Consider the following 23,750-nt stretch of genomic DNA (forward strand, 5'->3'; position numbering starts at 1 on the left):
CATTATGTTATGTCCAATGTCTTGTGCCCATTTGATCATAGCTGATTTCACCATTTCGTCCTGAGTGTTCCATTTCAACAGCAAGTTATACATTCTTGACAAATTCTTAATTTTTGAATCTAACAATTCTGTTTCCAATTTTGATTTTTCCACCTGGAAACCAACTTTTTTGTCCAAATTGTATGCCTCCATTATTTGGTAATAATGGAGCCAATCTCGCACTTTGTTTTTCAATTTTTCAAAGCTCTGCAGTTTTATTTTGTCTCCATCTTGTTCCAAAATTTCCCAATATTTCGGCCATTTGGCCTCCATATTGAGTTTTTTCTGTGCCTTCGCTTCCACCCCCCAACCTCTCTTTGGCCTTAACTTGAGTGAAGCATTGCAGATATGCTCATATGAACCTGCCCAGGTTCTGTTTTACCAAGAGCATGGGAGTTCCATGGCAGTTGGAGTCTTAGAATGATAGAAGTAACGGGAAATAAACATTATCCTAGCACCCTTCTTGCACTGTACTTTACCTGCCCCCACCTCCTGTGTAATTCTAGGGCAAGGCAAAGATTGGGTTAAAGGGAAATACAAGCAAAGCCTGTCCTAACTTAGGCCCAATGTCTCTGCACAGGGCCGTAGGTTTTTCACTTTCCCTCATCCACATTGTGCTGCTCTTCATTGTCCATGCATCTCATGGCTGGATGATGACTGATTCTCAAGTAGACGAGTATCATGCTGGCCTCTGGACCATCTGCTCAGAAAAATTTGGATGCAAGCCCCTGAGACCTCATGATGGTATGGTAGATGGGGCAAAACAAAAATCAGTATTGTGGTTTTGTTTGACATATGAATGTAGAATATACCATATTTTTTGCTCTATAAGACTCACTTTTTTCTTCCTAGAAAGAAAGGTGAAATGTGTGTGCGTCTTATGGAGCGAGTGCAGGCTGCACAGCTATCCCAGAAGCCAGAACAGCAAGAGGGATTGCTGCTTTCACTGCGCAGCGATCCCTCTTGCTGTTCTGGCTTCTGAGATTCAGAATATTTTTTTCTTGTTTTCCTCCTCCAAAAACTAGGTGCGTCTTGTGGTCTGGTGCGTCTTATAGAGCAAAAAATACGGTGATTTATTGTGATTTGAAGCACCCTTTAGAAAGAAGAAAGAAAAGAAAGAACACTGTTGCAAAGTAGCCAAATTATCCACAGCAGGGATGAAAAACTGATAGCATTCCAGGTTTTGTTGGACTATAGCTCCCATCATCCTTGACCACTGGCCATGCTGGTTGGGGCTGGTGGTAGCTGAAGGCCCCAACAACTTCTGAAGAGCTATCAGTTCTTCACCTCTAATCTGCAGGGCCAGAGCAAAATATTTTGCCTCTTCAACTGCTGCTGTGTATGAAAGTTACTAGTCCAAGAGTTCCCCAGGAAAAGGGGTTGACTGTGAAAGGTGGGGTGCAGTGATGTTCACTGCTGCTTCAAACCACATCCACTGGTGCAAGAGAAATTTAGCATGACCTGCAGGTATATTGGTCAAAAGGTCATGGCTACATAATGCCACAGTACTGCAATGTGAAAAGAATGTTAGAAAATGGTGGTGCTAGGGTTATCACCAGGAAAACTAACACAATATTCCCCACATCTGAATGCTCCCAAACACTGTGGCTGAAGAAGCTGGCCTGTCTAGACTGGATGCCTTGAGCGTTAACCTGTGCCCTGCTTTCTTCTTTTTGGGGATATCTGAACACTATAGCAGACATAGTCCCCACTCTGACATCATGTAGGATTGACAGAGAGCCAAGCCACTGTATTGGGAGAGGTAAAACATAACTAACTGTGTTTTCCAGCTTGTATCCTCTAACTTCTCTGCCTAGTGCCATCTGCTGGTTCGTACCTTTACAACTAATGTCTCCATCTTATACCATTGCCTTGGTTTTGGCTTCATGCTTGTTTGTTGCTGCATCATTTACCACGATGCCCAGGACTCTGTCTCACCCAAAGCAGCAAAAAGCTTGCCCAAAGGTCCTAGCTGCTTATCGGAAAACAACACAGACATGACACAATGCCATATTCACTGTACATTTGAAGCACCGTGGTGCCATTTTCAAAAGTCATGGCTTCCTCCGAATAATTCTGGGAGCTGTGGTTTGTTATTATGGGCCCTGAGTGTTGTTAGGAGACTCCCTCTTCCCCTCCCAGACTTGCAGTTCCCAGAGTTTCCTGAGAAGAGTGACTGATTGTTAAACCACTCTGAGAATATCCTGTCTTAAATCTCAGGCACTACAAATGTTAGAAATCCTCCCTCTCTCTTAAAGCTGGCAATCTGTGGATTATGGTTCATCCTTTGCCAGCCCCCTTGCCAGCCCTACCTCTGTGGAGAGATATGCATCTAAGTCCTACATGTTTTTTCATGGAAGATACACAGGCTCTCCCTTTATACTACATTATTTCAAATACCACACCTCGTTTTGAGTGCTGCAGGTCTAAATTTCGTAGGAAAGGGAACTGCTTTGTATAATGACACGCTCCCACAGGATTTTTCTTGAGGGAGGGGGGCAGGAACCCTTGGAAATATATTTGTTTAATCTGTGTTGTTATGAATTGATTCAAACCCATTGCCGACCACACCCCACAACTAGAGAGCCATAGAATAAAATCTTTGTTGCCACACCTATCCAGTTAGCCAAATCTCCACTCCTCCCCACCTTTGGATGATGGAAGAGAAGAATAACTTTCACAAAATTCCCCCTTTTTCTTTTAGTGCACCTGGACCTCATCCGAAGCTTCATGGTGCTAGCAACACTTGCATCTGTCTCAGCTATGCTATGGGCAGTGGAATGGGACCACGTCATCCACTGCAACTACTGCTTTCCTCCCAAATCCCTGATTACTTCCTTCTTCAACTTCCTTGCAGGTACCATTGTGAACTGAATAAATTTTAGGTGGGCGTTATTTGCGTCCTTTTGCTTTTTGCGTGGAGTTTGTTTTGGTCTGGTGCTCTGGTGCAAGCCATTGATTCGTGTGAGAGCACGAACCTCCCCCCACCCCGGATCTTTTGGTCTGTCGCTCTGTCGCGATGCCAGACAAAAAAGGGGGATATTCCAGGATCCAATCAGAAGCTGTGATGGCTTTTGTAATCCCAGGATGTCCTGCTCAAAACGAGACAGTTGAAGGGTGTGGACTACACATTCCTGCAGGCCACCATTTTGTCTGCAGTATATGAAGCTGTTGGGAGCAGCTATTTGGCATTTTGGAGCGCACATCTCTATTTCTCCACAATTTCTGAATCAGCAGAGGTTGTGCAAGCCCTGCAGTGGTGCCGTATTGCAGTGATGGACTGGATGAGGGCCAATAGACCCTGTGGGTGGGTGGTTCCTGGGTCTGCAAGATGGGCCCATTGCCTGTTCTGACATGGTTTCCATCCCTCTAAGGAAGCAGGTACAGAGCTGGAGGTTACTCTTCTGTATACATACCTGCCATTAGAGGCCCAAATGACCCCTGTGGCTGGGAGTGTCTTTTGCCAGCTTCATCTGGCATGCCAGCTATGGCTATAACTGGAGAGTGCAGTGGCTGAACTGCTGATTGGGGCAGATGGCCATTGGCCAGTAGCATTTGACACTTTGGCTAAGACACCAGCGGTATGGTATGGGGTCAGTTTCCTGGTTCTTGTGCTGAAAGTTGGGCTCCAGGATACCTTAAAGACGGTTTGAGACCTTACTTCCCAACTCAGTCAAGGCTGTCTCCCATGCTATGGAGGTCCAAGTGGATTCAGCTAGATGGCGGTCATTGAATATGTTTTTGTGCCAGCAAGGCCTTTACAGCAATTTGATTTTTGTTTAGTCCATCCCCTTAATGACCATCTCTGTTAGTTTCTGTGAACACCACTGGGCAGCGTGTCAGTACAATCTCAGTACAAACCCAATTTCTGTACATAGGTACAGTGTTGATCCCTTGGAACAACCTTGAACAATAAATCAGCAGGAATTTCATTACCTGGCATGTAGGACACTGTTACGAGTCCTTTCTGAACACATTCTCTAGCATGTTGCAGCTTTAATTGCAAGTGCTTTGTGCTTTGCTTACAACCTGTGCTGGAAACTCTGCTGGATGAAGAATGTGCCTGAGGCCTTATCAAAGGCTCAGGTCGTTATTCGTCGGGAGGCGATTCCGAATGGCTCGGGGGAAGAAAATGAGCTTTATCAGCTTGGCCGAGCGGAGATCCCAACAATCTCTACATATATATGGTGCTTTTATGTTTTAAAGGTGCCTTGATATTTAACAAGACAGGAATACCTCTATTAATCAAACAATTAATTCCACAGGAATCTTTGTGCTGGTTGCTGTGGTGGTGTTTCACATAAAAGTCAACCAGTTATCAACAACTGTGCCTCCTTCTAAGAAATGGGCTTTCTACTTAAGCTGTGGCATCTGCATCCTGTGTTTCTTGACAGGTGAGTGTGAAGGGATGAACATTATTCCTGAAAGGCTAAGATTAATATTGTGAAATCTCCTGTGTTGGTGTGTCACTCTCTGGCAGGCCAAAGAAAGGAAAGGGAGCCAAATCGGCTCTGTAGGCTGCTAGGGTACACAGGAAACACCCCCACTATAAATGTCAGAAATTAGATCGTTTAAAAATATATGGAAAAAGTGTACAAATTATATTTATAGCACATTCAAATCATTGTTCCTTTAGTAATGTAGCTGAGTCCCTTGTTGCCCACCTGCTCTCAAGAGCTCAGCCCATTTACTTACAAGGTGGACTATGAACTATTATTCTATGAGTTCAGAGATGGGACAATCCAACACACACTTTTTTAATGGATTGGGCAGTCTGTTTACATTATATTAATTATTCCAAATTATATCAATACATATCACAAAGTCCAAATATTAAACCAAATTTTAATTTTTTTGTGGGGGGTACCCATGCTTCGAGTTCAGTAGGAGTCCAATCATCTTATATTTCTGCTGCTTTGATGTTCACAGTCCCATCTTCTCATCTCCTTGTCGTTATCCTTTTTCTTCTTAATAACCTCTGAGTTGTCTCCACAAGCGAGCTGAAAGAAACAGCCTTGTTTATATTTCTTTGTGAACTTTGTAATGCTCTCCCGTAATTCATCTCACATAGATCCAAGAATCCAAAAGTCCTGTTCAAGCAGCAGTTGCCATTTTAGTCAGTTCTGATGAAATACAATCTAGGCGTCTGCTCCTTAATTTTCACAGACCAGTTGCACCATAAATCAGTCTTTCCAGAAGGGTTATTGCCCTTTCAAATTTACTATCCAAACCTGATAACAGAAGAGTGGCTCACCCCCCCCCCCAAGACTGCAAATCTTGCAACAAGATCTGCCTCTTAATGGCGGATCGCTTTTGTAACTACGCCACAAGAAAGCCTCCCTTCTTTCCAGATCTTTCACAGAGTAAAACCTTTTATTAGTATTTTTTATTTCCACACAGTTTATTTTTCAGTCTCACTTGCTATCAGTCATTGTGACGGTTCTTCTTTTTTTTTTTTTTAAGTTCTTTTTATTAAGTTTCGTTTAATGCATACACATAACAAAAGTAAATAGATGTGAAAAAAAGAGAAAAAGGAAAAAGTAAAAAAGAGAAAAAAAAGTAGAGAGAAAACAAGACAACATAGCACATTACATTTACAGTTCGACTTCCATCCCTCTTGATTCCGGATTCCTAATTTTTACAAAATTCCATTTTTACAGCTGTTGTTGTTTAATAACTTGAAACATCGAAAGTTTTATAATAGACCTACTATAGTTGGTATGTTTTCATAATTTCTTTCTATATATACCATAAATTTAGCCCAATCGTCCCTTAACTTTGTATTCTTTTGGTTTCTGATTTTCTGCGTCATATTTGCCAATTCAAAGAAGTCATATAGTTTATTTTGCCATTCCATCATCGTTGGGGTGCTCGTGCTTTTCCATTTTTGAGCAATTAGCAGTCTGGCCGCTGCTGTTGAGTACTGGAACAAAACTATGTCTTCTTTCTTAATCTCCTCTCCTATGATGCCTAATAGAAAGGCCTCTGGTCTTTTTGGAAATGTGTATTTTAATATTTTTTTTAACTCGTTGTATATAGTATCCCAGAATTTTTTAATTTCCTCACAGGCCCACCACATATGCATGAAATTACCCTCCTTTACTTTACACCTCCAGCAGACCCCGCTACCAATCTTATATATCCTGTTCAGTTTTTCTGGTGTTAAATACCATCTGTGAATCATCTTTTCTATGTTTTCCCTGATTGCGGCACACGCCGTAAATTTTATTCCCTTCTCCCACAGTTTTGACCACTGCTCATAGGCTATGCTATGTCCTAAATCTATCGCCCATTTAACCATGACTTCTTTGATCTCCTCATCCTTTGTGTCCCACTCCAATAGTATGTTGTACATTTTAGATAATAATTTAGAGTTACCTTCAATTATTTCAATCTGAAATTTCGATTTTTTTTTCGTTCATTCCAATTTTTTTATCTTCCGCCCATAGGGCATTGATTTGATAGTACTGTAGCCAAACTGTCAGTTTTCCCTTCAGCTCCTCGTACGGTCTTAATTTCCACGTGTCTTCCGATCTTACCAATAGGTCCTCATATGTTAAATTCTTTACTCCCGTATTTATATTTTTAGTTGTTATAATATTAATTGGGGACAGCCACCAGGGGGTTCGCCATTCCAGTAGTTTTTTGTTCCTTTCCCAGGCTTCATACAAGGGGCCTCTAATGATGTGACTCGAAAATCCCCTATGGACTTTCCCTTTGCTCTGCCATAGATAGGCATGCCAGCCATATCTATTATCCGCCCCTTCCAAGTCCAGTAAGTCACTATTTTCTAGAGTGATCCAATCTTTGACCCAGCATAAACATGCGGCCTCATGATACAACTTTAAATTTGGAACAGCGAAGCCCCCTCTTTCCTTTCGGTCCGTAAGAATTTTAAATCTAATCCTTGGTCTTCTACCCTGCCAGATGAATCTGGAGAGAGTCCATTGCCAATCTTTAAACAGTTTAGACCCCCTAATTATTGGGATGTTTTGGAAAAGGAACAACATCTTAGGAAGCACGACCATCTTTATCGCCTCCATCCTACCTAGCCACGATAAATTGACTCTATTCCAGACATCGAAATCTCTTTTGATCTCTTTCCAAACTACCGAGTAATTATCTTCAATTAGGTTTATATTTTTTGATGTAAGCCAGATTCCTAAATATTTTATTTTTTTGTAATTTTTATTCCGTATTTTCTTTCTAGTTCTTCTTTTTCTTCACTTTTCAGATTTTTTGTCAGCATTTTTGTCTTCAATTTGTTTAGTTTAAAGCCGGATAGCTTGCCGTATTCTTCCAGGATCTCTAACGCTTTGCCAATACTCTCTCGAGGTTCTTCCAAGGATAATATCAGGTCATCTGCGTAGGCCTTTAGCTTAAATTCCTTCAATCCTATTCTAATTCCTCGTATCTCAGATGAGGTTCTAATTTTATTCGCCAATATTTCTAAAACCATAATGAATAAAAGCGGGGAGAGAGGGCAGCCCTGTCTTGTTCCCTTTTCTATCTTGAATTGGTTTGTCAGGTTATTATTTATTACCAATTTGGCCGATTGAGTTGAATATATAGCTTGTATTCCTTTCAGAAAATCGCCCTCTATCCCCGCCTTCTCCAAACATTTTATCATAAACGATTGTGACGGTTCTTCTAAGGGGGCGGGGTTGTTAGGTAAATCATATTGAAAAAGAAGAAAGTTTTCCCCCTCCTTTCCGTTCCATTCAACATACCAACATGGCTGTGATTCTTTGATGCAGTCTTCTGTTCATTCTGTCCCATCACTCTATCTTCTCAGTGGTAGATTTATTTAGCAGATAATACACTCCTGACCTCGCTCGAAACATGTGCATTTACTTCTCCAATTTTTTTTATCTTAAGCAACGCAGCTAGTTTCGCTCTTGAAAGCAGCGTCCAGGAGCTCCAGAGCTCACACAAGGGGTTTCCGCGCAGTGCCCCCACTCCCTCCTTCTTTCAAACTCGGGGGTGATTTATGGGCAACTGCGGGTGAGGCAGCCCTTCTTCAGGAACCACATCCTTGCTTCCCTGCCTGCAGACCTTCTCCTCTGCCACTGAAACTGTTTCACAGGCATTGCCTTCCAAACCCTGCTGGGACCTTTCTCAGGGTCATATGGTTCTCACATCCAAGCTCCTCCCAACCCTCCTCCTGATCTGACCACTCTCTCCAAGACACCATCACAGAGCTCATGACAGTACAGTGGTACCTCTGGTTACAGATGCTCCAGGTTACAGATACTTCAGGTTACAGGCTCTGCTAACCCAGAAATAGTACCTCCGGTTAAGAACTTTGCTTCAGGATGAGAACAGAAATCGCGCAGTGGCGGCACAGTGGCAGCAGGAGGCCCCATTAGCTAAAGTGATACCTCAGGTTAAGAACAGTTTCAGGTTAAGAACGGACCTCCAGAATGAATTAAGTTATTAACCTGAGGTACCACTGTACTGCCATATTTGTGTGCGTGCTTGAGAGATCATATAACACCTATAGGAAACCGCGGGTGAGGTCAAATGCGTATTTAGAGAAAGATGCCCTTCACTAGGCTGGCAATACACACCTCTTTTTCATCAGAGGATGAAAGAAAGAGAGGAATGGGGAATGTCAGGTTCAGGGGCCAAATGTGGGCCCCAGACATCTCTCATTGGCACTGGGTCTACATCTCCTCCTCCTCAGACACATCCCCTCTCCCAAGGCTACACCCTTCACAGCCCTTGCTTCTCCTTCCAAGGGTTTTTGCCTGGTTGGAAGGTATCCTTGAATTGGCCTTGAGAATGCCTCTTGCTTGCCTCAGTGCAGAACAGAGAGGGGTATTTGAGTGTGTGTGGAACCTGCCTCCTTTACAAAGGTAAAATTTACATTACAGTGGTACCTCAGGTTACAGACGCTTCAGGTTACAGATGCTTCAGGTTACAGACTCCGCTAACCCAGAAATAGTACCTCGGGTTAAGAACTTTGCTTCAGGATGAGAACCATAGCTGTCAACATTCCCTTTTTTGTGGGAAATTCCCTTATTCCAGTGCCATTTCCCGCTGCTTCCTGCTGCTATCCCGGATTGTTAGATATCCTGTAGACTGTCCCTGGGACAGGTGAGGCTGTTGATCCCTTATTTTCAAATCTGAAAGTTGACAACTATGATGAGAACAGAAATTACGCGGTGGCGGCAGCAACGGGAGCCCCATTAGCTAAAGTGGTACCTCAGGTTAAGAACAGTTTCAGGTTAAGAGCGGACCTCCAAAACAAATTAAGTTCTTAACCTGAGGTACCACTGTACAGTAGAACCTCACTTTGCGAACATAATCCATTCCGGAAGTCCGGAAGTTTGACTTCCGAAACATTTGAAAACCAAGGATCAAAAGGCTGTCAGCAAGTTCAATGGGGGAAATTGAGAAAGCCATTCGACTTCCAAGGTGCATTCGAAAACAGAAGCATTCACTTCACGGTTTTCAGCATTCGGCATCCAAAACAGACGAGACATTGAAAAACCGAGGTTTGACTGTAGTTGCTCTGCCTCTTTTGCCTCTGGTCCAGCCCACCACCAGCATGTTGCTCAGAAAGGACTGTGGCCCTCTGTCTGAAAAGGTTTGCCCGCCCCAGGCTTAATATGTAATATGCAGCTATGCTGAGGTTCCCATCTGTCTGAGGTCTGCCGCTCTCCAGGCACCTCAAGTTAACATAAGAACCAGCTGGGTGAGGCCAATGGAAAACTAGCCCTGCTGTGGAGGGCTGTGTGGAGAAAGTCTCTTCCTTTAAATTCCTAGGAGTTTATCTCAGTGAAGACCTTACTTGGAAAATCAGTACAACCCAGGTGGTTAAGAAAGCCCAACAGAGGCTCCATCTTCTCAGAGTATTGCGAAAGAACAATGTCAATCAACATTTGATGATCTCCTTCGACTGGTCCATAATAGAAAGTGTCCTTTCATACTGCATCACGGTGTGCTACGCTGGTTTGACCTCAACTGATAGGAAGTGCCTACAGAGGGTGGTGAATACAGCACAAGATATTATGGGCTGTCCCATAAATCCACTGGATGACATTGAGGAAGAACATTGCCTCAAGAGAGAGAGGAAAATTCTCAGGGATGATTCACACCCTGGCTGGCACTTCCTTGATCTCCTGCCCTCGGGCAGAAGATATAGAAGCATGATTAGTCGCACCAACAGGGTAAAGAACAGCTTCTATCCATGAGCTGTGAGGCTGCTGAATGAAAAGATAACAACAGGGCAACTGACTTTCGGGTTTGGTGGGTGTGCGTCAGTAAATGAGGGGAATTAAGACTAAGAGAGCTGAGTGGGGGGTGCACGTGTAATCTCACTGTATACAAGTTGTACAAGTGACAATAAAGTATTTCATTTCATCTAGTTCAACATCCTGTTCCCACAGGGGCCAACCAGAGGCCTGCAGGAAACCCGCAAGCAGGATTTGAGCACAAGAGGCCTTTCCCTTCCAGTGGTTTCCTGCATGGCTATTCAGATGCATGGCTGCCTCCGACAGTGGAGGCAGCGCAATGCCATCATGGCTAGTTGGCTGCCAGAGTGGTCTCCTTCATCTCACAATGGAGGCAGCCACTGTCTGCTGGTGGTAAACACCTGCGGAGTGCTCCTCACAATTTTAAGCCTCTTTCCACCACTTCTCTCCCAGGTATTTACAACTTCTTCTGCTACAAGTTCTCAGTGTGGGGGACAGGAACGTCAACCACTCACGTTGGCCCGGATATCGAAACACCTGTGCTGCTTCCAGAAAGACATAAGGCTGTGCGGCCTTCTCTGCTCTGAATGAACCAGGTTCTTAATATCCAAATTCATCTCATCGTGTGCGCATGCTCAGTGGAGGAGCCTCATCCTTGCAGGGCAGTTCACCATCTGCACCAGCTTCTTTGAGATGTCCTCTGCCATCCAGTTGGGAGGACTCTTTGATTTTCTGAACACTTTGGGAACTACTGAAGATCTCCCTTCCTTGCTTTGTGCTACCCAGCAACACTGGAGAACATTTTACTTCAGGAGCACTTTTCTTGATCAATGAAATATTCCTTTTGTTACCTGGACTCTCGTCCATTCACTCGATATGTTTCTGCTAACTGTACTTCAATGGATAGACGTGTACCTCCCACCCCATCTATTGCTATTAAATATCCCTTTACTGACCAGAATACTTTCCTGTTATGCCATTGGGATCCTCTCCATTTTGTCTGTGTGATGGTGTGTGTGTGTAGGGTATATTTATATTTATAAATAACTAGGCAGATAGATGGGGACGCGGGTGGCGTTGTGGTCTAAACCACAGAGCCTAGGGCTAGCAGATCGGAAGGTCGGCAGTTCGAATCCCCACGACGGGGTGAGCTCCCGTTACTCAGTCCCTGCTCCTGCCCACCTAGCAGTTCGAAAGCACGTCAAAGAACAAGTAGATAAATAGGTACCACTGCGCCGGGAAGGTAAATGGCATTTCCGTGCGCTGCTCTGGTTCACCAGAAGCAGCTTAGTCACGCCACATGACTTTGAAGCTGTCTGCGGACAAACACCAGCTCTCTTGGCCTATAGAGCGCGAGGAGTGCCGCAACCCCGGAGTTGTCCGCGACTGGATCTAATGGTCAGGGGTACCTTTAGGCAGGTAATATCAAACTTGGGTGAAGAGGGCTGTACATTTGTAGCCAAAATGGGGCCGCTGAGGAATATGAGGAAGTTGGAAGCATGCCTGGAGGATTCTTGAAATTCACAGAAGTATGGGGAAATAATATTTACAAAGTGAGTGAATCACATAATAAAGCATAATACAATATATACCAAAAAAAAAATCTGATATAAAATCTGCCCCCCCCAAAAAAACAAGTACAGTACCAACAAGAAAACCAAATCAGTTGTGGAGGTAAAAGGTAAAGGGACCCCTGACCATTAGGTCCAGTCGTGGCCAACTCTGGGGTTGTGACGCTCATCTCGCTTTATTGGCCGAGGGAGCCGGCATAAAGCTTCTGGGTCATGTAGCCAGCATGACTAAGCCACTTCTGGTGAACCAGAGCAGTGCATGGAAACACTGTTTACCTGCCCCCCGGAGCGGTGCCTATTTATCTACTTGCACTTTGACATGCTTACGAACTGCTAGGTTGGCAGGAGCAGGGACCGAGCAACAGGAGCTCACCCTGTCACGGGGATTTGAACCGCCGACCTTCTGATCGGCAAGTCCTAGGCTCTGTGGTTTAACCCAGAGCCACCCATGGTACTTAAATAATTCCCCATCCAAATCAACCCCAATTAAAACAGTTTTTCCTCACAGTTCCTCTTCAGCTGTTTAGTGGAGGAAAGCAGAATCTGGAGCCTTCCAGATATGGCGGGAGCACAGCTCCTGTCATCTCTGACCGATGGCCATTCTTGCAGTGGCTGATGGGAGTTGGAGTCCAACAATAGCTGGAGGGCTGGTTTAGCCCCTCACTCCCCTGAGCCCCCCCCCCAAAAGCAAGAGGCAAGTAGCTGCTACCCACAGAAAAAGCTGTATTTTAAGGGTACTTTGTTAACAGCACAGGGTATTTTGTAAGTACAGCACTGGGTGTATCCCTCTTGTTATCTTTCCCCTTTGATCTTCGGTTTGCAGATCAGTAACAGTGTGCACCTAGCCTGGATCTTGATGAGCTTTGAGGGTAAGCTATGTAACTGTCACCTTCTTCTTCTCTCAGGTTCTCCCTCCACCACTTAAGCTGGAAGGACACTGAGTTGTATTCAGTCATGGTGAATGAGCTCTTCACGGTTCCCTTAAGTGGAGCCCAACCACTCTTCCCAGAGACACACTCTCCTCTCTTTCCTTGACCTAAGAGGACACCTAAACTACAATTCCCACCAGCCCCAGTAAGCATGCGTAATGGCCAGGGATGATGGGAGTTGTAGTTCAGAAACATCTGGAGAACCAAAGGTTCTCCCACACCTGGCCTAAGGGTTGAGCAAAGAGCCCTGTTAGTGAAAGGCGCCAAGTTGGTGAAGGATGCACAGACCAGACCTGCATCCTTATTGCCCATTGAACCTTTGGTGACTGAATTCCAGCTCCACACAAGTACTGGTGATTCAGCTGATTCATTGACAGCATTCAATGGAACGCCCTGGCAGGGCTTCTTTAGATAGGCCTACAGGAGGGTTTCTCTTAGGACAAGGGAAGGGAAGAGTGTGCATCTGTGCTGAGACTGCCTCTGCTCCACTTAAGGCAGTGGTTCTCAACCTGTGGGTCCCCAGATGTTGTTGGACTACAACTCCCATCATCCCTGAGCTCTGGCCTTGCTAGCTAGGGGTGATGGGAGTTATAGTTCAACAACATCTGGGGACCCACAGGTTGAGAAAGACTGACTTAAGGGAACAGTGCACAGCTAATTGACTGAGTATAACTCGGTGTCCTTCCACCTGATGTGGGGTGTTGCATTTGCAAAGTAAAGGAAGGATTGAACTCTGATTAATAAGAATACACACAGAGGCTTGAACCAGCAAGACTCTGGGAAGGGTACATATAATCGTGTCTCTCTGTGCTTGTCCTGTCTGCAGCCCCCTGGTCCAGGTAGTTTTTATTCTCAAAAGCGCTTTTTACAGAGTGTTCGTAAGAACCAATCAGATTTCTTCTGAGCATTTCCACAAACCCACGTGGGGAGAAAGTTAAACGACTAAAACTAATTAAGCACAAATATTTCTGGGGTAAACAAAGAACAGAACTACAAAGAAGAGCATCTGGCAACCCCGGAGGTTATAAACAATCAGTAGACATGATAAGAAGGGTGGCCAGGAGGACAGTGACCATTATCCCTTAATTTGAGATCTGTTTCCTGGCCCTAAGATTAACATCCTAAGATTAATATACATCAAAGAAACTTGCCCACTATCTTTATGGCCCAGGATGCCTGCCTGGCGAAGCAACTGCTGTGTACGTGACATGTGAGGAAGAGAGGAATGGAACAGGGATGCAGGGGTGTAGATTGATCAAGAATCTTATCAAAATAGCTTAAACCCAGTCAACGCAATGCTTTCATTGCTGACACAGATGGCTCACTCTATATCTGTTATAATTCCTCATACCAATCCCACCTGATCACTACATCTCTGGATATTTGCACTCCTACAGTGGGGGATTCACAGAATCTCCACCTCCTGTTCTAGGTGTTCCAGACTACAACTTCCAAGCTGGCTGGGGCTGATGGGAATTGTAGTCCAAGACATCTGCTGGGTTCCAGTCCATGTAGACATTGCAGAGCATTGGGTCAAACATGCCTAAGGCAGCCTCCCATGTTACTTAGCAATGACCTGGCATCTCAAAGGTGGTTCAGTCATAACTTCTTGAGAATCATTCTATACTGCTCTGTTCCAGAAGCAGAATGGAAGTTCCATGGCAGTTGGAGGCCAGAGTGGAGGGAGGTGTATAAAACTGCCACCCTTGGCAAGAACTGGGTGCTGCTATCCCCATGGTGGGGTGGAGGGTGTCCCTCCTGTTCCGGACCTCCCTTGCCAGCTCCCCTCTATCTGTCTAAGGCTGCAGTTGAGGCAAAAGGAAGATTATCTGGGAAGGAAATTGTGGAGATGCCATTCGTGGCCTCGGGTCCTTTCTACAGAAGCACCAGCGTTCTCTTTTCCATGATTAATTTCCTGCAGCTTGTCATTGCCCATGCATCTCCCACCTGGACTTCGTATATTGCAGATGTGGACCATTTTGTTATAGGACTCTGGCTCCTCTGCTCAGACAAATATGGATGCCAACCCACAGGAACTCGTGATGGTATGGTATATGGCGGGGTTAGGGAGCTGTTGTTAGCTCAAACTTTTCAGCAACCTTGGGGGGTGGCACATGTGGGTGGGGCACCATGTTATCTTTGTACAAGAGCCTAGCTTCTACAGACACCTGCACATCCCTCTCTGACCTCCATCCAGGCATGCAAAAAGGTGTTATCCATGTTCAATGACAAATTGCAGCCGGGGGTGGGGGTGGGATATCCAAGAAGGATGCAAACCAGGACCAGGCAGGATGCTGACCTGGGAAGAGAATCTGAAGGCCAGATGGAAAGGGGTGAAGGACCACATTTGCCCCTGGGCTTGACATTTCAAACCCTGCCCCAATATATAGAGTGCAACGAAAACCAATATTGTTGTTTTATTAACATATGAAAGTAGACCTGCGACATTTGAGCATGCATTTGAAAGTATGAGAGAGAATGGGGGCAGCATTTTCCTTTGCAAAATAAAGGTCTTGATCAGCTGTGGGGAACAGCCCCAACAAGCATGGCCAATGACTAGGGATGGTGGGAGTTAAGCAACTTCTGGAGGTATGACGGTTCCCCACACTTGCTCTAGAGGTCTGTCCTCAAATGTTTTGCTACTCTAATTAGCTGCAGTATATGGTCTGTCCTCCCAGCATCCCTTGCAATGTCCCAAAGGATGTTGGGGGCACAACTCTTGGATTTCATGGCACTTTGCCAATGCATGTACAAATACTCTGGCCCTGAGCAGCTCGTTCCTACTTTTAAAACTCAAAGGCAATCTGGGGCCCAAGTTGTTTACCCTTTCTGCATTAATGTTGGAGCAGCCATGTCATTGAACTCGATTTCCCATCAGCCCCAAACAGCATAGCAGGCCAACAGTCAGAGATGAATAGGACCTGGATTCTAACAACATCTGGAGGGCAAGATATTGGCTGCCCCTGCATTGATGTAAGCACCTTGAATTGGGCTCAGAAGCACATGGGATGCCAGTTCAGATGCTTCAGGATAGGTGTAATATGGGTCCTCCAGTCATCCCAGATGACATTTGGCACAAGTTGCAGCCTCTGAGCCATCTTCAAGGGGAGCCCCACATAGAGTGCATTGCAGTAGTCCAATCTGGAATTTACCAGGAATGGAATGCAGATACCCAGTCATTGATGTCTGTAGCTGGCAAACCATCTAGAACTTGAAATAGGAGTGCATACATTTGAATCATACGCGTCTCCACATAAGAAAGGTACACAAGTTATTCTATTGCACATTATACAATGGGCAAGGTAACCTCTGAGTGTTCCCTGGGAAGAGGGACCATTGGTTAAAGCACACTGCCATTTATAGCTCTGTGGGAGAATCGGGGTCTCCTAACAACTTTCACCATCCTAAATGAACTACACTTCCCAGGATTCTCTGTGGGAAGCCATGACAGTTTAAAATGGTGTTACGGTAGTTTAAATGTATAGTGCAGATGGGTTCTTACAAAGAGGAATCTGTTTCAATGGGTCTGCTCTTAGTAGGGCCAGCACTGGGGTGTAACCCATACTTTTTGACTGAAAATCAATTGTATATTCCATGTGAAGTCACTGAATTTGTTCTTTTTGAAGTAGCACCAAAGGAACAGTAAAGGCCAAATGATAGATCTGACCAATTTCCCCATGAGTACAAACTGATGTGGCTGGGACCAGGCTCTTGCAAGGGGGGGGGGAGAAAAGTCTGGGAACTAGCCTCCGTTCTCACAATATCTCTCCTTTTTATCTCTCTCTCCTTATAGTATCCCTGAATATCACCCGGATCTTCATGATACTTGCTCTCATTATGTCCTTCGTAGCTTTGGCATTATCAATGCCATGGGAGTGGATTGTTCGCTGCTCCTCTCCCTTTCTTAGCAGGCCGCTGCTCATTTCCATCTTCAGCTTTATTGCAGGTAATATGGAAAGTGCATAAATATACATATGACAAAGCTGTAATTTGCGACAGGCACCGTGAGTTACAAGGAGCCTCCCTGTTCCCCTCAAGGAGCTGCAATTCCCAGAGTTCCCTGGGAAGAGGGATTGATGGTTAAACCACTCTATGAACTGTAGCTCTGTGAGGCATATAGGAGTCCCCTGAGAACTCCCAGAATTCTTTGGGCAAAGCTATGTGTTATGTACTGAGTTGAATAGGATCCAAACTGCAGCAGTCTGATTGGTCCTAGAACAATAGGCTCCAAAAGGCAGCAGTCTGATTGGTCCTAGAACAATAGGATTCAGAATGCAGCAGTCTGATTGGTCCTAGAACAATGCAGCAGTATGATTGGTTAGCAGGAACCACCCAATCATGCTCCAGATAGAAGTGAATCCACAACCTGATTGGCTTACAGTAGAATTCCGGAATTAGCCAATCATGTGCAGCCCATTGTGTAAATAATGTATATAAAGCAGATACTTTGAGGGGACATTCATTCATTCCTCCTCACCACTATGAGCTGAATAAAAAGCATGAAATCACTTTGCGACTCTGAGTATATTTCACTATGTCTGTTTAAAGTGGTATGACAGGGCTTCAAATGAAAGGTGTGGATGTCACCAAAATTGTATCACATAATAATTTCAATCTAATAATAATTTATTTAATTTATTAAATTAAATTTATTCTCTTGTCTTTAATATTCTGCTGGGAGTTGCCCAAAGTGGTTGGGGAAACCCAGCCAGATGGGCGGGGTATAAATATCTGGCTGGGTTTCGCCAGCCACTCTGGGCGGCTCCCAACAGAATATTAAAAACACTATAAAACACCAAACATTAAAAACTTCCCTAAACAGGGCTGCCTTCATATGCCTTCTAAAAGTCAGATAGTGGTTTATTTCCCTGACCTCTAGTTGGAGGGCATTCCACAGGGTGGGCGCCACTACCAAGAAGGCCCCCGCCTGGTTCCCTGTAATCTTGCAGTGAGGGAACAGCCAGAAGGCCTCAGAGCTGAATGATGGGGGTGGAAACGCTCCTTCAGGTATACTGGGCCACAGTTGCGGAGCTGCAAGCTCTGGCGGGGGGGGGGGCAGAGAGCGGGGGGCAGCCATGATGGCACCCCACCGGGATTGTGCCGCCGGGGGCAGTGCGCTCCCCCCGCACCCCTGTTCCTCTGACAGTGCTGGGCCGAGGCCGTTTAGGGCTTTAAAGGTCAGCACCAACATTTTGAATTGTGCTTGGAAACGTACTGGGAGCCAATGTAGGTCTTTCAGGACCAGCGTTATGTGGTCTCGGCGGCCACTCCCAGTCTAGCGGGTGATGCAGCTGTTTTTAGGGAAGAGCAGTGAAACATCACTTCCTCCTCTGGGGAGTGGCAGGAATAGTTTGGTACACTATGGCTTCCACAACCACCTCGGTGTATTCAGAGGTCTGCAACTGCTGTCCTTGATCCTTTGGTCCAGAATTGGTATCCGACATGACAGCATGGATCTGATTTTGCAGCTCCAGTGACACAGCATGGCTCCTGGCAGTCCTGCTTCCGTGTGTCGCTTTCATCCAGGGCTTTATCACCTGCAACAGGCAATCTTCCTCCTTCCTGGGAGCAGCTTGCCTGTGCCGCTGTTCCAGGACAGTTGACTCTGCTCTGTTGAGAAATTCCACATCTTGGCCAGTAGCTTGAAATGTGGATAGCTGGACCTCAAGGTGCTGTACCTTCTCTTCCAGTGAGGAAGCCAGCTTGCAGTTGCTGCAAGTGTAGCTTTGTGCCTTTGTTGGGTTTGTTGGATTAGGTTGCTCCCTTGGAGCTGTCCGCAATCCAGAAATCCACACACCCCGCCCCACATTGGTCCTGTCATCAGACCAGAACACAGCATAATCTCATTGAGGGTTTTTGCCAGGCTGCCACAGGTTAGATTCCCCCCACTGGAACTTCCACCCAGCCACCATTTTATTGTGTAGATCTGGAAGCTCAGTGCCAGAGGTGTGATGGCAGCATCACTCCATGGATAGAGGCCAGCAGAGCTCTGTTGGGCTGGCAGAGGTGGGGATACCTATGTCTCATCCAACATCTACCTCACCTCAGTTGCAGCAAATTGGGGAGGGGGAGAGGGTTGGATTTCAGCCTTACCTTTTTGAAAAAGCAGCATTCTAAAACTTTGGGGGTCATGTATAATATAAAGCACATCTTAAACAGAACGGTTTTGATAATCTTTTTAAATCTTGGCAGAGAATAGGTGAAATTAGCCCCCCGAGAGGCTGAGTTTGAGCCAAGGGGCCATCAGTAAGAAGGTCCTGTCTGTCAGTTTCACAATTTTCCAATCTTTCAGTTCACCCCATTTCCGTTTCAGCTTGTGTTGCTGTTTTTTTAATCATGAAAATTCATGAGCAAACATTTTTGCCAAAAAATTCCCCAAACATAACACATTTGGGTATCTTCTGCCCCTCCCATTAATATGAGCACTTTCATGCACACTCTGCCTCAAAATTATACTTAGGGACCATGCATTAGAGTTTAAGAATTCCCCCTCTTTCAGGTCTCTAAAAATATCACACAGAGGCCAGAGGTGGGGAACCTGTGGACCTCCAGATTTTGTTGGACTTTAGCCCCCACCAGCTCCAGCCAGCATGGCCCACAGTCAAGGATTATGGGAGCTGGAGTCAAACAACAGATTTCTCCATCACTTATCAAAATGGAATTCTAAGTATCTCCTTTGTATTTTGTAGCAATCTGTTCGCTAATTGCTGTGGTGGTATTTGGGGTCCAAGTTGATCGGAAGTCAGACTCTGCACATCCTTCTGGGAAATTTGCTTTTTACTTAAGCTGTTTCACCTCTGCTTTTTCCTTCTTGGCAGGTAAGTATCAGCGGGGGGCCTCTTCTTCTTCTTCTTCTTCTTCTTCTTCTTCTTCTTCTTCTTCTTCTTCTTCTTCTTCTTCTTCTTCTTCTTCTTCTTCTAATTTATATACTGCCCTATATCCAGAATACAGAATAAAATCACAATATAAATCATAATATAGAGACCTCACCCTTAATTATATTCCTTCCACCTTGTAGGAAACTGTGTTGCTCACTGTGGTGGTATTGAGAAGTCTAAGGCTTTGACTTTTTGCTTTATCTGTGCCTTCTCTTTCCTGTGCTTCTAGTTTCTGCATTCCCCATCAAGAAGGATTGATTGTTAAACTACTCTGGGAGCTGTAGCTCTGGGAGAGGAATAGAGGGTCTCCCAACAGCTCCGAGCACCCTTCACAAACTACAGCTCCCAGAATCCTTTGGGAGAAGCCATGCCTATTTACAGTGGAATGATACTGCTTTAAATAGATGGTGCGAATGTGGCCTTGAGCATAACAAGGAGCCCATTGTATACCTTTGACACTGTACCTATTTATAACTCACAGGGGGCTCTTTCCTTGGGCATAAGTGTTCTGAAATGGAGAAATGTACCTGTGCAGAACATCTTTATTTTAGTGGGGCTTGAGCAGGAGATTTTCCTAATGGATTGTTGCCAGTTATGCAGGCTTATTGGTCTGCTATGTGGTTCCCTTGTTGTTGTTTAGTCGTGTCTGACTCTTCATGACCCCATGGACCAGAGCACGCCAGGCACTCCTGTCTTCCACTGCCTCCCACAGTTTGGTCAAACTCATGTTTGTAGCTTCGAGAACACTGTCCAACCATCTTGTCCTCTGTCATTCCCTTCTCCTTGTGCCCTCAATCTTTCTCAACATCAGGGTCTTTTCCAGGGAGTCTTCTCTTCTCATGATGTGGCCAAAGTATTGGAGCCTCAGCTTCAGGATCTGTCCTTCCAGTGAGCACTCAGGGCTGATTTCTTTAAGAATGGATAGGTGTGATCTTCTTGCAGTCCGTGGGGTTCTCAAGAGTCTCTTCCAGCACCATAATTCAAAAGCATCAATTCTTCAGCGATCAGCCTTCTTTATGGTCCAGCTGTCACTTCCATACATCACTACCAGGAAAACTATAGATTTAACTATACGGACCTTTGTTGGCAAGGTGATGTCTCTGCTTTTTAAGATGCTGTCTAGGCCTGTCATTGCCCTTCTCCCAAGAAGCAGGCGTCTTTTAATTTCGTGACTGCTATCACCATCTGCAGTGATCATGGAGCCCAAGAAAGTAAAATCTCTCACTGCCTCCATTTCTTCCCCCTCTATTTGCCAGGAGGTGATGGGACCAGTGGCCATGATCTTAGTTTTTTTGATGTTGAGCTTCAGACCATATTTTGCGCTCTCCTCTTTCACCCTCATTCAGAGGTTCTTTAATTCCTCCTTACTTTCTGCCATCAGAGTTGTATCATCTGCCAGTGATTGCTGTCTCATTTTTGCATCTGCCTCTGACTGCTGCCCTGGCAATTGGGGGGGGGCAATGCCATGTGATGTGCTCATGCCATGCATGCATGCATTCTGTACAATGTGCCAACGTCACTCACACATGCCGTGCAACGTGCTGACATGTCATGCGCAAGGTACATGAACACACTGTACTGCCTGCACATTTGGCATGCACATGGTTGCTTCAGAAGATTGAGGGGGCCCAGTCCCCTCCTTGAAATTTTTTGGGGGGGGCCTCAGCTCCCCTGCCCTTCCCCCAGATGGCACCCCTGCTACATGTGAAGAACAGCTTCTGCTGATGTTTCCAAGCAGTTGCTATTTTAGGATGGGATTCAATCACATACCAGCAAGTTCAATAAAAGCTGGTCTGGAGTTCTTTTCGACAAATCGGCTTCTCCCGAAGACCAGACTTTTGGGGATAAGAAAATTGATGGGCAAAATGCAGCATAAACATCATCTCAGCTCCCTGCTAACAAATCAGAACAAATGCTAACTCAGTAGCCAACATCACCTGATCTCCTTGAAAACAAATCTGGATGAATGTCCTACCTCCAGTTGCTGGGAATATCAAGTGTGGAGTGTGCTCTTGTGCTTGAGGGTTTCTCCTAGGCCTCTGGTTGGCCACTCTCAGAACAGGATGGTGGGCTACATGGGCCTCTGGACTGATCCAGCACACCTTTTCTTACTTCTTTATGCTCAATGCACAGTTCATCTGGAAGTGCCCTGAGTGTCCCTCGCAATTTCTAATGGAAAGACATTATTATGCACAGCGCAAAAGAGGAGAATGTGAGACTTCCTTCACGTTATAAAATATTTCGGTTGCTATGTTTGCATGTGGTAATGGGAGCTGCCACGTTAACTGGAATACGGAAACTTAAGGAGAAGTAAGTTCTGATGTAATTCAACCACCACATAGGCGGTTGGGTTTTATAGTAATGCTGGTTTTTTGTTCTTTATGTAATAAAAGAAAGCAAAAGAAACAATTTCCAATTTCTTTTTGCTGCTTTCTCTTCCAGCTGTTTACAATGGTCTGGTCCACAAGTTTTCACTCTGGGAAGTTGCAAGCTCAGGCCGCGTTGAAGATACACAAATGCCGGATGAGACAGCCTAGAAGCCGAGGCCTGCAAGCTCCATCGCTCTCCAAAGTGGACTCTAAACCCCCAGACCTATTTGCTCCATGGACATGTGAGGCTGTGAAGTGACCTCAAGCAGGGCAGATCACAATCTTCATCTCCTTTGAGATCTCCTCTGCCTGGACTCATTATGACATGGCAATCCATTGGAAAAACTTCTTTTTGCCTACAACACTTTGGGCACTGCTGAGTAATCCCTTTGTGTCTCAGTGCTGCTCAGTAATCCTGGAAAGATCGTTACTTGGGGAGATATTTTTCCTCTTCAGTGAAATACCCCTCTCCCACCTGAACTCTTCTCTTTGTTAAAATCAGTCAATATATTTCTCTTGGCAGAACTCATATGGACACATATTTCTAATGTTTAGATTGCATTATATTTTATAAATATAATTCTCAGGCATGTGGTTTATTGTATGGTTCATGTATGTGCAATTTCAGTTTTTAATGGTGTGCTATTTTGAAATTTGCAATGAACATGCAAACACCACCAGTTCCCATGCAGTCTATCTACCCATAGGAGCCAACTCCTAACAGCTGTGGTGCCTTCGCCCCTTCAATAATTGTTGAATTAGGACCTGGGAAAGCAGGGTTCAAATCCCCAAATGGCCATGAAGCTCTCTGGGTCACCTTGGGCCAGTCTCTGCCTTTTAGTCTAACCTACCTTGCAGGATTTTAGTGGGGATTAGTTGAGGAGAGGGAGAACCATGTATACAACCTTAAGCTCCTTGAAGGAAAAGATGAGATATAAATGCAACAAACAAATATGGATGGGCGGATTCAGTTGGTTCCCATTTTATTGTGTAAACCCATAATTGCGTAGCGAGTTCCCGCCTCCCCCTGGTGGAAATAAAAACACATGACACAAATATTTAGGTTAATGGGCAAAAAATGGCCACAACTTTATTGGTTACAGGAATGAGCGGTATTGGCTTAGGCATTGATCCTAACCGAATATCCGGCTTCAGCCCGAATTCTTGAAGACCGGGAAGAGTTAATCACCAGTAGGGGGAGTCCTGCTGATGCACATCAACTAGGAACTCCCTTGGGGTCACGACTCGGGGGCATGCCTTAGGCCCTCACCTCCATAGGCTTCGGACAGGGCCATGCCCCCCGGAATCCTTTACCGGACTACCCTTCGATATTCGGGGGAGGTGATGGTGCTTCCTCCCCCCTTCATCTACATGACAATACCCCTACCAATGCCCAACTGCCACTCGAGAAAGCACAAAAATCCCTTAAGCACAGCACGTAAAAACAGACGGAGAAAACAAGGCAGCTAAACCCGATGAGCTGAGGCGGCAAAAGAGGGAGATCCCTGGCCGCGCCAGTGTGCTATTGAGCAAGCCATGCCCCCCCCCCCCACAGGGGATGATGCAGCCAGGGATCCCCTCAATCGTGCGGAGGCTGAGAGCCAGTCCCTGTGCACATGGAGAAGGTGTGAAGCCCACAACTCCACCTCCTCTCGAGTTCGGAAGTGGTTTTAAAAAACCCTACAACAATATGTAGCCAGAAATACAACCTCCTTCAAAATTCTCACTTTTCCAACTGCTGCAATGCAGTTCTCCAATCCAATAA

At 45.3% G+C, this 23,750-nt stretch overlaps 1 protein-coding gene across 1 annotated transcript; it reads left to right on the top strand.

Moving 5' to 3' along the window:
* Nucleotides 1–346: 346 nt before the first annotated feature.
* LOC309375258 (uncharacterized protein) lies at nucleotides 347–22,579 on the top strand. Its single transcript, XM_081920901.1, has 6 exons — nucleotides 347–783; nucleotides 2,744–2,896; nucleotides 4,305–4,433; nucleotides 16,532–16,684; nucleotides 19,428–19,556; nucleotides 22,059–22,579. Exons 1-6 carry the CDS (start codon nucleotides 606–608, stop codon nucleotides 22,151–22,153), a joined length of 837 nt encoding a protein of 278 aa, XP_081777027.1. The 5' UTR covers nucleotides 347–605; the 3' UTR covers nucleotides 22,154–22,579.
* The last annotated feature ends 1,171 nt before the right edge of the window (nucleotides 22,580–23,750 follow it).

The sequence above is a fragment of the Podarcis melisellensis genome (assembly GCF_964234715.1).
Source record: "Podarcis melisellensis genome assembly, chromosome: 8".
Classification (NCBI taxonomy): Eukaryota; Metazoa; Chordata; class Lepidosauria; order Squamata; family Lacertidae; genus Podarcis; species Podarcis melisellensis.

Bases quoted from the DNA above. Each gene is read 5' to 3' on its own strand.
- LOC309375258 (XM_081920901.1), top strand. From the start codon at position 606: ATGTCTCTGCACAGGGCCGTAGGTTTTTCACTTTCCCTCATCCACATT. The intron at 2,897-4,304 runs GTACCATTGTGA...TTAATTCCACAG, and splicing joins CTTCTTCAACTTCCTTGCAG to GAATCTTTGTGCTGGTTGCT. The intron at 4,434-16,531 runs GTGAGTGTGAAG...CTCTCCTTATAG, and splicing joins CATCCTGTGTTTCTTGACAG to TATCCCTGAATATCACCCGG.